Raw genomic sequence first — 17,975 nt, forward strand, 5'->3', positions numbered from 1 at the left:
TACGACGAAACACGGCTCCAGGAGCGGACCAAATCCGATTTTCCACCCTTCGTAACTTGAGTGATGCGAATATCAACCACATTACCCATATCTTTATTGAATACTGGCGCGAAGGCACACTTCCCCAAGCGTGGCGACATGCTGACATTACACTTATCCCCAAACCGGGTAAACCTATAAAAGTTGAAAATCTACGGCCCATCTCTCTAACATCATGAATTGGTACGGTAATGGAGCACGTACTCTTGCGGCGCCAGCAACCTTTCCTGGAAGAACACTCTTTCTTTGCCAACACACAATTCGGATATCGAGCTCATCTGTCTGCCCAAGATGTCCTTTTACAATTACGGGAGGAAGTCTTAGGACCACCGTCGCGCGCCCAAACGAGAGCACTTGTCGCCTTAGATCTCAAAGGGGTGTTCGGTAATGTTGCACATGAACTTATCCTTCGCGATGTTGCAGAGTCGCATTGTGGGGCTCGTATGTACAACTATATCCGCGCATTTCTTCGAGATCGCACAGCTACCATCGGAATCGGGCCGCATCGATCAGGTACAATCCGCCTTGTAGGGCGTGGGACACCACATGGCTCTGTTCTTTCCCCCACCCTATTCAATATCGCGCTTGCAGGGCTCCCCCGGCTTCTCGATCAGATCCCCGATGTCGCTCACGCCATTTATGCGGATGACATCACTATCTGGTGTACACGCGGTTGCGACGGTGCTATCCAAGAGCGACTGCAGCAAGCAGTCGACACTGTCTCTGAGTATGCGAGAAAAGGGCGCTTAAACTGTGCTCCGCAAAAGTCGGAGCTCATAATCATTCGTTCCCGCAGCCCCTCACCTATGCCGCCCATCACTGTACACGTGGATGGTATACCCATACCACAGGTTAGCCATGCTCGCATCCTAGGCCTACACGTCCAGGCGGATGGCAGGTCTAACTATACTGTTTCCCTTCTATTCCGACAAACTGAGCAAATTCTGGCCATGATCAGGCGGGTCTCTAACAGGCGCTCGGGTCTTCGAGAAGAGGACCTGCTGCGCTTGGTGGAGGCATGCATCATCAGCCGTCTTACATACCATCTTCCCTTTCAGCGGTTGACCCAAGCGCAACAACTTCGCGTTGATGCCCTCATTCGTAAAGCGACGAAGGTAGCCCATGGCCTACCGCACTATACTTCCAAATACCGTCTACTTAATTTAGGAACGCATAACACACTAGGAGAACTACTAGAGGCGCATTGGGTCAGTCACCGCCAGCGCCTCTTGCTCACACGTACTGGCCGCTATCTCCTTGCACGGTTAGGGCACTCTGTCCCACCACTTGAACCTGAAGCCCGCCCAACGACCTTATCACCCGCCCTACGTAAGGTACTGAATATTCATCCCTTGCCGCGTAATATGCACCCAGTGCATGACAAAGGACGGCGTAAAGCTCGTGTGCGATACCTTAACCGCATGCTCGAAAACATCCCAGAATCCCAGGCTCTATACACAGACTCGGCGCGCACTCGCGAGGGCTATACATCCGTAGTGTTGGATGGCACTGAATCCCTGAAGGACTCTGCTGCAATGCGCGGCACTAATGTCACGTATGGAGAAATTCTCGGCGTTGCTCTCGCCATTCGACACGCCGTTCGTGTCCCAGGGGAAGTGTATATACTGACGGACTCGCAACAGGCATGCCGGGCGTTCCTATCAGGACATGACACTCCGAGAGCGGCACAACAAATTCTCAAACAGATCCCGAAAAATGATTCAGTCACACCTTCCCGCATCCACTTAATGTGGACCCCTGGTCATGCCTCGCTGCCGGGCAATGAACGCGCACATGCAGTAGCCCGCGATATTTCCCTCTGGGCGGCCCCGCGTGGTGAAATGACCAGTTCAGGTTGGGGGGATCCCTTGCTGCGTTACGGAGAGATTCGCCGTCATTATAGAAGCGTTCGCTGCACTCACCGTGCGCCACCACCATCCTTCTCGAGAGAGGAAGCAGTGGCACTACGCCAGTTGCAAACCGACACTTTTCCTAATCTTGTCTCCCTGAACAAATTCTGGCCACACTGCTATGCCGACAATTGTCCGGGCTGCGGCGGGTCACCCTCCATCTTCCACGTCACTATTGAGTGCACGGCAAACCTTTTCCCTCCATTACCACCCCTCCTCCACCCGCTGCGCAAAAAAGAGCTGTGGGACGACGCCCTCCGCGACGGACCTCCCGAGGTTCTGCGAGCCATCATACAACGGGCTCGACACGTCGCCGGAGTCGTCCTAGAGACCCCGGACTAGGGGTCCCTCCCATGCTTTTTGTTCTACCTACATAATAAAGATGTTTGTCTCTCTTGAAGAAAACGGACTGTGGGCAGTGCAGGGCTGCAATGAATGGCTCTGCGAGCCAATGACACGTATATTTAACTGCACTGAAGGAGTATGTTCAGCAAGGTGAGAACTTGAGTTATCCGAGCGTTAGGGTCATGACTTCGATCATTGTGAAGAAAACTTTAAAGAAAGCACATCCTGGCCCGACAATCTGTTCACTTTGAAGTCCCCTCTGAAGGCTCTAACTGATCATTTAATCAAAAGGGCGAAGTGCAGCGTGCAGGAATGCCAGCAATACAAAGGTTCTCTGAAAAAAGAAAGGTTGATATCAAGTTATGCACGTGTAAAGCTGTGCGTTCACCCGCGCCAGCTCGAAACAACGAGAACCAGTGGAAGTGGAAACAAGACATGCACTCTGTTTAACTTGCAGTGAGTTGTAGCGCTTGTTTTTAAATTATAATAAAGTCATCTTCCAAATGATGCTGTGGAAATCAAAATTGCCGTATATGAAATGTAATTTGCTAGCTCATTCTTGTAAAGCCGTCCCTTCATTTCAACAATATCAATGAGTGCTTTATAAAAATTTCGAAATTACAATACATTCCTGTAGAAAACATGCTAAACCTGGTTTAACTGTCAATGTCTGCGTGCGAGCCATGATTTAATGCCATAAATGCCATATGTAGATCACCGAATAGTATGATTTGTTTCCCACAATTTTGTAGCAAATCTACTGTTTGCACTAAGACAAAAGAAATGAAAACAAAATACAATATACTGTGCGTTGCAAAGTGTGGTCTTTAAATGAGGTAGCTAATGAATAATTCAAAACCAATATATGGAAATATGGTACGCCATCAGAGTTTCAGGGGCTAAGCATGTAAAGTCTTGGGTTTGCCCATGCATATCTTTGAACGATTCGTGACCATCTAGTTGTATGACTCACTCAGCATGTGGTGCTAGTGTGAGTGACAAACAGACGGACGGACAGACAGACAGATGCACGGACGGACGGAAGCAAGAACGAACGTACGGACGGAAGTATGGGTGGACGTACGCTTCACTTCACTCATCATCATCAATGATAATGAGTGGGCCCAAAGCGTTCGTCCGTGCATGCTATACTGTGCTCCGTGGATTTTCTGGACGGATTGACTCATGGATGTACGCATGAAAGGACGCACAGACGGAAGCATGGATGGACGCTTCGCCCTACCCATCATCATTCGCTCCATGGATATGCTGTGATTTTTCTCTTTCCACACGAGAGCACGAATTTTTTATTCTTTTTTTTCAGACAGCTGGCGAACGGCAAAGTTTTTTTTACACTTTTGTTGAAGGCACACAACACACAGACGCATTCAAAGGTCACGTGAATTAGGTGCGTGTGTTTCATATCTTTAACCTATATACATTGTTACCGACTGGTAACGTATTTGTAACGTATACATTGTTACCGACTAGTACGGTATTTTTCTGCTGCGATCAACTCTAGCTGCTAATGCACTTTGAAAATGAAGACTAGGAAAATGAAGTCTGAAACCTTCACACTCCCGATGCAAAAAACATTTAATTTCTACAAGGTGGAAAGTTGGGCATGCTGGTATCCCATGTTTAAGGAGGGTAAGAGCACACTGAATACGAATACACAAAGAAAGGACACACACACATAGCGCTACTTTCAACAGTTTATTTTTGTGATCACAACATTACTTATAGGGTACAACGATGAGCACAACTCCTGCGCAGAAGTAACCGCAACATTACTACGCATCATAACAGACACCAAGGAAATAAAATTCCTTCTTCTTCAGCGCGATAGAAGGCATACTAACACACCTGTCCCCCAACGTTTCAATCTCTCCTGCCTCTATTATCTCACGTGTAAGCTGATTCCTATTTCTTGACAAAACCCCGCACGTGCGAACAGGGGCATACAGCCACACTTTTTACAATGTATTGCTAAGAACCCACCTGCACCGTATAGGTCACAGATAGGTATTTTACCTATCTGTGACCCTTTCCTTGTCAGGAATTCGGAAGAGGTTATTATTTTATGAACATCTACCATGACGTACGCCTCCGGGCCTTTTTTATTGACGTAAAAGATTTGCTTTACTCTATTCCTCATGAAGATTTGTTACGCTCTGTTGAAAAAGTCATTGATGAATATGGTGTAATTAGATTTCAAAACAAGGTTGGTCTTTCATGTGGGCATTTCTTAGAACTTCTGACGTGCTACCTTAAGTCTACCTTTATTTTATCGGAGGATTGTGCACAGCTGCAGAAAAGACGCATCTGCATTGGTTCTTGCCTGGCTCCCCGACTGAGTGACTTGTTTTTAGCTTAGCTTTGTGTGAAGCTGTCGGAAAGGTTGAACAATACTAAGGTAGTTAGAACCTTTAGATATGTAGATGATTTCTTGTTTTTGTGAATTGTCCTACCGAGCGACTAGTTGCTGAGTTCAATGGCCTTTTACCAGTAAGCAAGGATTGTCTTGAGCCTTTAGAGGTGACGCATGAGCTTCCGCAGAATGGCACCATGAGGTTTCTGGACCTTCGCCTGTCGTTCGACTGCGATCATACCTGTTGGCATTATGAACCTCGTGCAAGTAAACCCCTTCTTCCCTACCACTCAGCACATTTCAAATTAGTTAAGAGGGCGATTACGAAGCTTTGCTTCAAGAATGCCCTAACAAAGTCGTGTCACCATATGGTCCAATTCAGTTTCGATCAGCAAAGGAAGAGGTTGCTGGTTGCCGGGTTTCCCCAGGCTTTGCTTGTCTCCGTAGTTGAATGTATCTTCAGGGACAGCAAAAACAAAAACCGAAATGCGGCGAGAATATTTGAGCAAGGAAATCGCACAAGGAGTTACCTTATGTACACGCGATTTTACATACTCTCAAAAAGATTGCCCGCCCCGCCACGGTGGTCTAGTGGCTAAGGTATACACTCTAAAAAAAAAGGGGGAGCGAGAATGGAGAAACGGGCTCCGTTCCTCCTTCGGCGCAGCGACTTCCTCACTTTCAGGCGCTTTACCCGTCGCGCCCTCTCACGGCAAGGACCGAAGGAGCAACGTTCCTCCTTCAGCGTTCAAGTTTCTCCTCAATCACGGGGGGGGGGGGGGGGGGCGCTTGCGCACGCCAAGCCTAGCCGGCCGCGGCCAGTCGCGAGCGATTGCTTTTGCCTAACATCGATGTAAGCAACGCAGGAGTGGCGTTTTCTTTTGTTTTATTGGTGTAGAGTAAACGCCTCTCTTTTAGGGGCGAAACTCCTTACAACGGCACCCGTTCGTCCCTCGTAGTATGTAACAAGTATAACATTTGGACCTCCACGGCGGTGCCGGTGAGAGACTTCTTCTGTGCGTTGTTGAACAATAAAAAATAGGGCTCAATGTACATGTCAATGGCTGCTGATGGGGAATGAGAGACAGGAGCATTCGGCTTTTAGTTAACGCGCAGGCTGCGATCACCATTAGCAGCCATTGGCATGCACGCTGAGCACTATCTGACAAGAAAGGGTTGCTACGTTATATTTGCTGGGTGTAACCTCCTTAGCTTTAGAAAGGTTTAGCGAGTGTTGAGCCGTAGTGCCATGAATACAATGAACTTGTATATACCATGAATGAACTCGAGGTGGTTAAAAATGGAAAGTAGATACGAAGCGCAAGCCGTAAGAAAGTAAAAGCCGAATTCTCCGCCTCTCATTTCCCATTAGCAGCCATTGGCATGTACATTGAGCACTACCTGACTGAAAAAGTTTGCTACGTCATACTCGCTGGGCGCAACCTCCTTGGTTTTCGAAAGGTTTAGCGAGCGTTCGGCCGTAGTGCATTGAATACAGTGAACTAGTATATACCATGAACTCGAGGTGGTTAAAGGTGGGAAGTGGACCCGAAGCGCAAACCGTAAGAAAGTGTGCGTGTGCCACCTCTCGTTTAGTCCTTGGAATGTCCGCTGGATGGCGGTGCTTCTATATGGGGAATATATGATGAAAAGATGCGAGATGGTGGTACTTGGAGTGTTGAATAGATGGACGAACGGACACATAGACAGATGCATGGATGGACGCATGAACGGACGCAGGGGCGGCTGCATGGACGAACGCAGGGACGGACGCACGAACAGACGCACGCACGGACGGGCTGATGGACGCATGGACGGTCACACTGACGGACGCATGGACGGACGGAAGCAAGAACGAATGGACGGACGAATTCTTCGCCCCACTCTCCATCATTTACTCCGTGGATATGCTGCCAGTTTTTTTTGCGGTCAGGTACTCACACGATGCTCCGCACACTTGCATGTGTGTCTCGTGCTGTTTGATACTACTAATTTGTCACGAATACAAGGACCTCTGCTTCCCAAGCAGTCTTGCTTTATCGATTACCTTAGCGTGTGCAAAAATAATGAATTTTTCGTGTCGACATACTTGGTAAGCCCACTCATTTTAGTTTCGCACGGCACCAACAGCACTCATGAATTCAACGAGGTGCATAAAAAAGCATCACGCTTAATTTTTCAACATTCTAGGAAACCTGATACCACTCTACAGTCCATGCGTGAAAGCACGATGATATACAATTGATAGAGTTATACGTGCCACTACCGCCATATGGATGTTCTTTGCAGTTTACCCCTATTCGAATACGGCCGCCGTGACCGGAAGTCGAACCTGCATCCTCCAGCATAGTCACACGGCACCCAATAAGGCTATGCTACCACAGCAGGTGAAAGCACAATGGGAAAAAGGCTGCGAAGTTTCACCGAGCGTTTCTTCGCCAGACAAGGTTACAACCATCAGAAACGTTTTAAACATCATTATAACTAAATCTTTGTTATAAGTAAACCAATGACTTCTGTTAGTTAAACCAAATTCTCAATCGCATGCGTTTTGAATTGCCCATGAAAACACTGAGAGGTAAGACAGAATTATGCACGCGTGCAGTATGCCTTTCTCGTCCAAGATTCTCCTCTGTCGTGAGAAACTCAACACAAAATGCACTTCTAGTAACAGCTGTGCACAGCAGGTAAGTACTAACGCTCACTCACCTTTGTGAAAAGAGTATTCCAAATCCAGAGTAATAACCACCACAGCCACAGCGCTAACAACAAAATTGTGGCACGCACTATGATTGCAAGTTGACATGCGAGGCGAATCGCGAGAGGCACCTGAAGCAAAAAAGTATGTAGGCACAACATGCTATGCCGCTTGCTGGGGCATACGTACGTTATAGTAAATTTGCGCACTGCAGCGATAGTTCCTCCACTCATTAGAGCTGCCGCGACGCCAACAGCCACTGCCATAGCTCACGAACAAATACCGTCGGATGCGAGGTCATCGCTTATTTTTCTCGCAAGACCCGCGTTGTAACGTATGTATACACTGCTAAGACGGTCGTTACCGCATCAAAAACATTGTCATTGAAGGGCTAGTATCCATGGCTAGTATCCATGCACTGCATCCATGGCTAACGGTCACACTTGTGGTAAGCACGTAAAAAGAATATAAGCAAACGTTAACACGAAACAACTAAACGAGGTCGACGTGACCACAGAACACCTACCACGACGGAGACTAAGTTTGGTCTGTATGCTGCGCACTCTCCGAGTAACAAGAAGAAGAATAAAAAAAAAACGTGACCTCCGAAATGGCTAGCACGCGGCAAGCGTTTGCGTTCTCGGAGGCTTCAAGAAAGAAAAAAAAAACTGTGGCAGTGGTCGAGAGATGACGCAGCGTTCGGATTGCCGTTAGGGTGCCTGAATGGTTTCCCTCGCCCGCCGCTCCGTACAGGGTGGGGACAACCGCGTCGTCTGCTAGAGCGTCCGCCATTACATATCTCACCCCAACGAAACACACTGCCTGCGCGCGCGTATGAGGAGAGTTTGAGAAGAGTTTAGTGCGAGAAATGGTATTTCGCGCTATAAAAAAGCAGTCTGAATATGTGCGTCTGTCATTGGAGACTGTTTGCAGGATAAATCTACATTAATTCATGAAGCGCACGCCTTTTCCTGTTACCTAAACTCACCGCACTCCTCAGTGGCTGTGCAGCGTGCCAGCCACTCAGTAGTGCTCGCATTGTACGCGTTGAACTTACTTCATCCTGCTTTTTCCCCCGCCTTGCGTGCCCTCGCAGCTCTGAATAATCTTGCGGGAATGAGATTCAGATTTGTTACACAGCTATTTTTCTGTTATAGCTGGTTGAGATAGTGAAACAGCGTAAACATCAATTGAATCTCTCGTTTTTATGTGACCACTGAGAAAAAAATCTTACTAAGTTATTGGAAAATACAAGATGAAATGCAGTAATAACGATTTTGATGCCCTATACCTGTTCAGTTTTTCTACTTTCCATAGATATATGTAAGCGAGCAATCTAATTATCCGAGAAGTATCACTCTCGTATTCTGCCTCTGTGACGCTGTGTCGGTATTGCTTCGACCGCAATAATATTAACTTACCATAAACATTCTCCAAAGATCACAACCTTAGTCAGCTTAAAGATCACAACGCTGTTTTTATCTAAGAATGTGATATTGTATAACAAATAAGAAAAATGTCTATGAACTTAAGGAGGAGGATGAAGAAAGGACAGGGAGGTTAGCCAGTTCACAATGAACTCAAAATATTTTAATCAAACAATAAGTGTTCTGAAAGAAAAAATAATAAAATTTATAAGTGACTGGTCCAGTTCGGCTGGTCACGGAAGGCTTACCCCAGCGCACGTCTTGCTTCCGTGTTCATTGACGCCGTTTGAACTAACGTGGCGCAAATGCACGCGAAGCCTCAGTCTTGCATAATTCGCAATAAGGAGTTTTGCTACGGCGTCACTGTGCTCGGAGCAAGTCTTTACGCAAGGGCGCACCATCTCGTTCAAATAATCGGTCACGGCCTTCAACGGGGACCTTAAGCGCAGCAAGCCCTCACTCCAACTTATGATGCCCCTGAAATGCTCTTCACACGACTTGAGTGTCAGCAAAACATCCTTGCTGGGATATGTGAGGTTGCCACCTTCACTCCTGTACTCCTTCAGAATAGTCAGAGTTGCGTGCTCGCTTTCAGTTGAGCCTAACAAGGCAGAATTACAATGCCCGCATCCCGCTACAACACTCAGCATACCTTTTAAAAGGAAGCCGCCGATGTAGAAAAGGATGTTGCATTCGTTTTCTTGAAGTTCTTCAATGAACAAAATTTCCGAGTCATCAATGACATCAGCTTCCACCTCCCCGTGCTCTTGTTTGCCTTTTGCAAGCATGTCGGCGAGGTACTTAGCATCGTCGACTTCGTAGCTTGACGTTCCGGGTGCATGAAGGAACTGACTCACGCACACAAGCTTCAGGGCACACTTTAAGTCATATGCGTTAGGAACAGGCTTCCTGATGCGCACCACCGAAAACAAATTTTCGAGGCAGTCTTGCAAGATTCTGCTCGTGAGGAAGAATTCGTATCCTTCACTGCGCAAGAGAATGTCTTGGAGACGAAGAACGACTTTTGTTGTTATTAGTAAACCTGCTTGCGAAGGCTTCCACTGTGCCTTGCTTCCCATCTTCATTCCTTGAAAAACTTCGAGGGCCGAGTTCAGTAGCTCAATTGATTCGTGGTACCTCCGCATGTCTCGAAGGCTGAGAGCAACTGATGGGTGGCGGGAAGACATTAGCGTGTACCAGTTGAATACTAATTCTAGAAACCAAGCTGTTGTCTCTGCCTCCGGCTCTATCGCGTCCTCTTTAATTAGGTACCGAATCGCTGCAGGAGCTTCCCTGAAGAAGCGGACAGCAACTCCCACTTTCATTTTTGTGAAATGGCCTCGCGAAATGTGTAACTCTGAGAGCCTCGGGGCGACTTTCAGCTCTCGTTCAGCATCATACTTAATTACACTGCGCACATGGTCCACGTTCACTTCTTTTGATGGCAGATTGTGCTGGCATACTGTTGCATCACTCAGAAAGAATACTTCCGATGAAAGCAACTGTGACTTGACATTCTTCAGCACGTGTGCAGCATCTGCTGTGAAAAACAATTCTTTGTCTTCCAGACAGGGGTGAGGCACTGAACATACAGTAATGGAATTCCTGTGGCTGGAGAATCCGAGCTCGCGCCACATAGCCCGATTAGAAGCCCCCATGTCGCAAGTGACGACACGGATTCTTAAAGAGATTTCCGCGCAGAGCTGCACTATCTTCATGACGTAGTCCTTGAGGATACTACCCTCTACATGACTTCCGGTGAAGTGGTAGGCAATCACTTGCTTCCATCTCGTATTCAGGCCTCCTACCATGAACACTAGTGCGTGATGTGCAGGTTCGTCTGGATTTTCTGGCATAGTTTGCCCCCCCAACACCACATCCTCAGCGCGATCGAGCTCGTACCCGCGAGCAATCTCCATTTCATCCAAGAACAAAGCACAGTCTTTTTCAATGTCTTGCATGTTCTCTGCTTTGATTTTGAGAACATCGATGACTTCCGTCAAAATTCCGGGAAGAAACTTGAGGCCCTGAAGGCGACGTGCAAGGGTTTTTCCGGATGGCAAGGGGTAGCCCAGATTTCTTAGTGTCTGGTAACCAGTTTTTCCACAGGAAAACTTAATCTGAAGCGCCTGCTTGATTGTTTCTGCAGACCAAGTGCTTCCCTTATTACTCTGGCGCCCAAGAGCCTGCAGCTGGTCATCATTGAGGAATTTCAAACGCTGTCCGAATAATTCCATTTTGGTTTCCAATTTTTTCACCTGTTTTTTTAGTGCTTGAATGGTTGAGGTGGCTTTCCGATGGACTTGATGTAGCTGAGTGTATTTTCTGCCCATATCGGAGAGCTGCTTATTTAACTGCTTGTTTTCACGTGCCCCGTCAGGTGCATCGGCCGAGATCACAACTTCTTCCCTTTCCATAATGTGCGGTACTGAATCAGGCGTCTGAGAATTGCAGCTTTGCGGTTGCTGTGCGCCAAGACTGTCTGTGCGTGAATTTAAATTCGCCTGTGCACTTGTGAGTGGCGTACAATTAATGGCCGTAGAGTTGTCACCGCGTGTTTCTTGGCATGCATCAGGCAACACAGCAGGTCCTGCCCTGTCCTTTGGCGCCTTCCTTTGTGGAGGCAAGCCTGCAGTGCAAAAAAGGACAGTCACAAGCTGCAAGTATTACAAGGTAGCCAGCTCTAATCACAGGCCTGTACTGGATTTTAGCAGTATTATAGGTTGCAGACATATGCCTTTTCTCAGGTCGCAGGCACGTACCCCGACTTTCTTAATATCCTCAAACGAGGAATTCCACGGATCATCCTAATTTTTGAAACTAAATCATTTTAGCCTTGTACTGTTGCCACCTGTTAGGTTCATACAGAATCTTTGACGCACAGTGAAACAGTAACTTACCCCTGAAAGGGAACACCGTTGGCACAGCGTTCGGCTTCAGTTTTATCCACTGGTCAGCTCGGTGCTGCTCGAAATGGCTTGCTTCAAAATGTGCCTGTAAGTCCGTTATGAACCATGAATTTTAGCTTAGCTTAGCCTAGACAGAATTACTAGAAAGACACAGTATACCACACAACTTTTATTGAATTTCGTGATTTGCAATAAACGAATGAAAAACACTTTTCTGTAAATACGCAATTTAATAACAAGCAGCCTATTTTGTTTATACATATAGTGACTAAAAACTGGTACAAACTTCAAATACTGCGGCTGCGCCACACGTTTCCATAGCTGCACTTTTAGAGATCGCAAAAAAAGAGAGAAAAACTGCAACTTAGACGTGAAGCGTTTACAGCACCGACAAAGTGACCCACAGACACGTATACACATTTAAAAAAACAAGTTTCAAAGTTCTCGACGAGAAAAGAACACATGTCGGGATACTCACACTGCATACACACGAGGACTTCGTAGGCTGCCACTTGTCTCGCTTAATCTTCACCATCCATAGCAGCCTTCTTTTGGGCTCTGTCGGAAAATGGTAGAGTTTCCAACCATTTCTGGAGTTGTTCGTGCACATGGGCACGCAGCACCCAGTCATTTCCCTAAAAAAGTATATGACAGAGCGGCCACAGCTCCTTCTTTGCTCCCGTCGCTATGCGAAGTGAGATCTGCAATGGCGGCGGCCGTCAGGAAAAACCGGTCGCGGCGGCGAGCACCCCGTCAAACAATGTCCCCACCCTGCAAGGAGCGGCGGGCGAGGGAAACCATTCAGGCACCCTAATTGCCGTGGGCATTCTATGCATGGCTTGGGGGTATTCGCTTTCGTGAAAACCAGATAAGCTCTAGTAATTATTTCGTTCATTATTGTGCAACCGTTCATAAACTACCGTTTGTCTAAGAATCAGATACAATATATTTACCTGTGCGCATGTTGTGGTATTGCCACAAAACGTAAAAAAAAGTGTAAGAAAGCCTACTTGTAACCTGTGCTACTATGGTCAGTCAAAATTCATCGATATATAAGCTTGTGCGCTTTCGTAATAGGGTATAAGTAAACACGTTGATATGTGTGCCGGGATTCTGCTTTCGGCCACAGTCGTGAACGGACGCAGGATGCAGGGTTCTGTCGGAGCGGCCTCAGCGGCCCTTGAGGGCCGCGGTAACAGGTCGGCTGAAGAGTACCAAGTGATTCCGCCTCATCTGCCAACCGGACGCGTTGCCTTAAATACTGTGTTTTTGCACGGAGACGTTCGAGTGAGACCCTACAGGGTCGAAGACTTCAGAGACGCGTTGGGCCCCACTGGAGTGCTAACGGACGCCATAGCACTCGGAGCGTACCAGATTAATCACGTCTGGGCGGTTACACTCAACGGAGAAGACGCGACGAAGACACTGCTGGCCTTCAAGAAACTTCAGGTGAAGGGACACCGGTGTCTCATCGTTGATCCCCAGGACCGGCAGATAAAACTGCGGCCTCATTGGCTGCTTTACGGAGTCACCGATGAGCTTGTGCGGACGGCGTTCGCCACCTTCGGCAATGTTGTCGAAGTGAATCGAGAGCACTGGAGAGTCGATGGCATCAGCGACAAAGCGTCGACGACGAGAACCGTGCTACTCAAGATAAAGAGTGGATTAACGGTAGATAAAGAGTGGATTAAGAGTGCCTCGAAAGAGTGGATTAACGGTGGAAAACCTTCCGCACCAAGTGCGCGTTGCAGGGGAATTGGCCCTAGTTGTGGCGCCGGGCAGGCCTATGCAATGCTTGCGGGGCAAAGGGACTGGTCATGTAAAGCGAGACTGCAGGGTGCCGCGGTGTTCAATTTGTCGGTGATTTGGACATCGAGACGCTCAGTGCGTCCGGTCATATGCAGCAGTTACGAGCTCTGCAACGTGCGATGAGATCTAAGAGCAGACAATGGACACCGCTGAGACGGAAGACGCGGCCAAGGGAGCAGGAGACACGGCTAGTTCTCTGGTTGAACGTGGGCCGGTTTCGCCTGAAGATTACGATACAGCGTCGGAACCCGAGGAGAAAGAAACGGCTAAGGCGGACACCAGCCAAGTGAATTCCACTGAAGACGCACAAAGCCAACTGGTGGACATGTCGACGCAAGCGGCGAGAAGACGCGACATGCCAGCGCTCCGAATGACCCGCGGGATCAACACGAGCTCGGCGGTCAAGCGTTTGCTGGAGCAATCTGCGGGCACTGCTCAGGAGAGCAAAGTTGAGGGACCACCAGCGAATTCGACACCGGCGCGGCGCTCGGGCCTCAGAGCGAGGTCCAATCTACCTGTGGACCGACCGGTTAGCACTCCAAGAGACCAGCAGCTAACTGATGCCGGACCACCGGAGGGCCCCGGAGGGAGACGTCTAGCAGGGAGGTAGACGTACACGGCAAGCACCATGCTCCGGGCCTACCCCCTCCTTTTTTTTAGTGAGTAACGATGGCTAGTCACTGGGCATTGAGCTTTGCAACCTTAAGTGTTCGAGGTTTGGCTTCTAGGAAAAAGCAGGCTCAAGTGTATCGCTTGTTAATTGACAAAGATGTTGACGTGTTAGCCCTGCAGGAGACAAAAGTGGAAGGTGAGGAGGAGACCCGGAGCATGATGCTGCGGTTTACGTCTAAATATTATGCCATAGTTAGTCACGCAAATGGAACTTCGGCCGGTTATGCGCTTTTTGTTAAAAAGATTCCGGGATTGATTGCTAAAAGTCACTCTTCTTGTGACTTTGGTAGAACAGTGACTTGTGATTTTAGTACTAGTGAAATGGAATGACGCGTCGGTTGTGTCTATGCGCCGAACTTGGAGGCAGACCGAGAAACTTTCTTTTCGTTAATTAGGTAACATTTACGGACACCAAAACAGCTTGTTTTATTGCATGGGGGATTTCAATTGTGTATTGAGCGCGAAGGATAGAATTAATAACCGCCATGTGCGAGACAGAAGTGTTGAAGTGCTCTATGACTTGCAGAATGAATCTGACCTGGATGACGTTGCGGAGTGCCTCGAAGCAGGTCGCGAAGTTCGATTTACGCATTTTCAGGGAACCAGTCACGCACGTCTTGATAGGATATACATTGCAGGGGAGACGCTAGCTAAAAGCAATAGTTACACAGTCTTACCTCTCTCTTTCTCTGACCATTGTCTTGTACAATGTAACGTGGGACTTCAACAAAAAGAAAACAAATTTAGTTGGGATTCATGGAAGTTAAAAGCTAAACTACTTCGGGATGACATTTTCAATAATTTTGTGATTGAGAAAATTAAGAACAATAAAGTGATCGGAGCCTGTAATGTTTCGAGGAATGGGAGCTTTTGAAGCAAAGCATTAAAATGAAAGTCATACCGAGATTTAGTACTTTAAAATATCAAAAAGAATGAAAGAAAATGAACTAAGAACAACGCTTAAGAAATTGATAGCATTAGAAAGCAAGGAGCCCGGTGCATATAAGGAAGATATTCGAACGGTGAAGCGACATATTGAGCTAGTAGAGGAGGAACGATACAGAAGAGCCCTTATTCGAGCGAGAGCAGAGGCGTGAGCTATGGGGGATACTCTTACCAAGCGCGCGCTTGGAATCGAGAAATCACGAGCGCGTCGTAATCACTTCGACGAAATAGAGGAAAATGGAATTCTGCTAAACACTAACAGCACTATCGCTGAAGCTTTCTTTCGGTATTACAAGGGTCTCTTCGCAGCCGCATTAGTAGATGTTACGAAGTTCAAGGACACTTTCTTGAGCCGGATGCCGCAATTATTCCTCGAAACGAAAGCAGCGTTAAAGAGGCCTATAACCCTTTCTAAAATTGAATATGCAATAGACAGTCTCACCGCTGGGAAGTCACCGGGGCCCGACGGTCTCGGTGGGATGTGGTATAAAGCTTTTAAAACAGAAGTTTCTTTAAAACAGAAGTTAAAACAGAAGCTTCGCCACTTACATTTTTTTAATGGGGCGCGCGCTGTATGAAACAGCCGGAGGAACAGCTTAAAACATGCACCCTGTGCACCACGAGCAACGTTGACGAATACGTGCAAAAACTCTTGAAAAACAATTTTCTACTTCTAAAGAAGTGCTCTTCGTGGAATCGTGGCTGCTGCCGAATACAGTGCCCGTCCTTTTTTCGCCCTCTCAGTTGTGAATTCACAAGGTCAGATAGGTACTGCTGCGTCTATTTCTGGTTCCTCTTCTGAGGAGGCGGAGTAAGCAGTCATTGCTCTTGCCGTTACGGTTCCAAATCATTCACTTATTATTAGCGATTCAAAATCTACCGTCTACAATTTGGAGCGGGTAGGGTATCCAAATCAGGCCTCTCCCTCTTCCTAGCGCATCCGCCGCAACAAGACACTGCTTCAATATGGACTCCCGCGCACGCGGGCCTTGCCGGTAAGGAGGCGGCTCACGCCAGCGCCCGAGGATTTACGTTCCGGGCGCAGACGCTGGAAGAGCCAAGCTACGTTGCGACAATGGCACCGCTTGCTGCGCGGGATCGCCTTCTAACATTTCACGACATCTGTAATCACTACGGCCTCGGCTGTTTAATCTTACCACTGCTAATGCCGAAATCCCCATGGAAGCGCGAAGTACTGTGGCGACAGCTGCAGACTTGCACGTTTCCTTGCTCCTACATTCTTCCTCTCATGTACCCTTCTCTTTACCAGTGTTCCTCTTGTATATATTGCTCCGACTGAAAGCAAATCTTAATCGTATTATCTGGGGGTGCCCTAAGCACCCCCCACCACCGTCTCTCCGAAAAGTGGTTAGTAATAAGGAGCAGTGGGAGGCTGACTTGCACAGTTTGAAACCCGACGTCCAGGAGGCCATCCTGGGTCGGGCAGAGAGGGTTGCGGAGGACTACCGAGTGTAGCAACCTCTCCTCATCTCTGTACCATTGCCCCTTTGCTTTACATAGGAAAAATAAAGTTTTTACCTACCTACGCGCCGCGCGTGCTTGATCCAGGCGGCTGTGGGTTTGGTCCGGCCATTCCTTGTTCGGCCGCGAAAATTCTGCGGCGCGCTTCGTCGACGCCCCCTCCTCCTGTCCCTCTCCCGCTCGTCTTCGAGCAAGAGAGCGCATGCATTCCAACGTTTTATGCATTCTTTGCGCTCCACGCCGCCGAACTCGTTCGCTTCGTTGGCAGTGTAGCCCCGCCTTCGGTGTGGGCGCATGGGTCGCTTGCGCGCGCAGCTTCAAGCCACTGGCAGGCAACCAGCAATTAGCGCTCGCGCCGATCACCTTCGCCGCGCCGCGAGCGTAGCGTAACCACTCGCTTTGAATGGGGACCGCCGAGGTTTGCGATAACCCGTCGGTATAAAAAGGCCACATCTGCATGCGCACTGACCTCGTCAGCTGCGATACAGAGTGACCCCCTTGCTTGGGTAAGATACCGACCCTCTCGTCGGCGTGGGGCTGCGAGAGTTTTCGTGTCTGGTCGGTGCTTCGCACCGAGTGGATGCGACACAGTTGTCCGGGTAGGACCATCCACTCCCCCCCCCCCCCCCCCCCCCCCAAAAAAAAAGATTCCGTCCCTCCAGTGTAGGAACCCTACCAGAGTGAACGTAACTGGATTATGAAGGGTCGCTGAGTGTTACATACTCAGGGACATGGCACTTTCGGGTGCCAAGCTCCCTTTCCTTTCTGATAACGGAAGGCTAGAGGGGCCACAAAGTATACTTCTCTGTGCTCTTTAGTTGCCGCTATGCTACTTGCATAGACACAAATTACGTTTAAGCACTGTGAGTGCATTTTTTTCCCGGAAGCCCCGGGACATCACAGCCTGCAAACAGTAGCGAATAGTTTGTCTCTTTATTTAGAGAACTGAACAACATAAGTAATGTTTGGGAGAATTGATTAGAAGAATTTTTTATGCACGGTAGTAAGAAAACAAACTAAGGCACATTGCCGGGCTAGTTGGTTGAGATTCATCATTTTCACTGGTATAGCGCACCAGTTGCAAGTTAGTGCAAGTTAGCGCTGTGTGTGTGTGCAAGGAGTTGCAAGTTAGCGCTGTTTGTGTGTGCATCTCTCCTTTGTGTGTGTCCTTGTCGTGGTGCGCTATACCAGTGAAAAAGAAAACAAAGCACACGTGCCTCGACATCAGTACAATAATCGTCCTACTATTATCCACACTCTCGACTTCAATACATCGCGCCCTTCTGAAAAGATAATACGCACACGAGCGCCTTTTTCTGTGCCTGGCTCTGCGACACTGCGGCCTTTATTCTCAAGCAAGCAAAATCA

The 17,975-nt window shown here is 48.1% G+C and overlaps 1 protein-coding gene across 1 annotated transcript; it reads right to left on the reverse strand.

Annotated features, from left to right (window-relative positions):
• Nucleotides 1-8,931: 8,931 nt before the first annotated feature.
• LOC142814720 (uncharacterized) lies at nucleotides 8,932-12,471 on the reverse strand. Its single transcript, XM_075893940.1, has 3 exons — nucleotides 12,178-12,471; nucleotides 11,691-11,784; nucleotides 8,932-11,419 (listed from the first exon to the last, which is right to left on the reverse strand). Exons 1-3 carry the CDS (start codon nucleotides 12,328-12,330, stop codon nucleotides 9,024-9,026), a joined length of 2,643 nt encoding a protein of 880 aa, XP_075750055.1. The 5' UTR covers nucleotides 12,331-12,471; the 3' UTR covers nucleotides 8,932-9,023.
• Nucleotides 12,472-17,975: the final 5,504 nt, after the last annotated feature.

The sequence above is a fragment of the Rhipicephalus microplus genome, chromosome 4, assembly GCF_043290135.1.
Source record: "Rhipicephalus microplus isolate Deutch F79 chromosome 4, USDA_Rmic, whole genome shotgun sequence".
Taxonomy (NCBI): Eukaryota; Metazoa; Arthropoda; class Arachnida; order Ixodida; family Ixodidae; genus Rhipicephalus; species Rhipicephalus microplus.

What these genes read in the sequence shown, in the direction of transcription:
- LOC142814720 (XM_075893940.1), bottom strand. Translation starts at nt 12,330, where the DNA reads ATGACTGGGTGCTGCGTGCCCATGTGCACGAACAACTCCAGAAATGGT. An exon ending in AGTCCTCGTGTGTATGCAGT is followed by an intron (nt 11,785 to 12,177) that starts GTGAGTATCCCG and finishes ACGGACTTACAG; the next exon opens with GCACATTTTGAAGCAAGCCA. An exon ending in AACGGTGTTCCCTTTCAGGG is followed by an intron (nt 11,420 to 11,690) that starts GTAAGTTACTGT and finishes TTTGCACTGCAG; the next exon opens with GCTTGCCTCCACAAAGGAAG.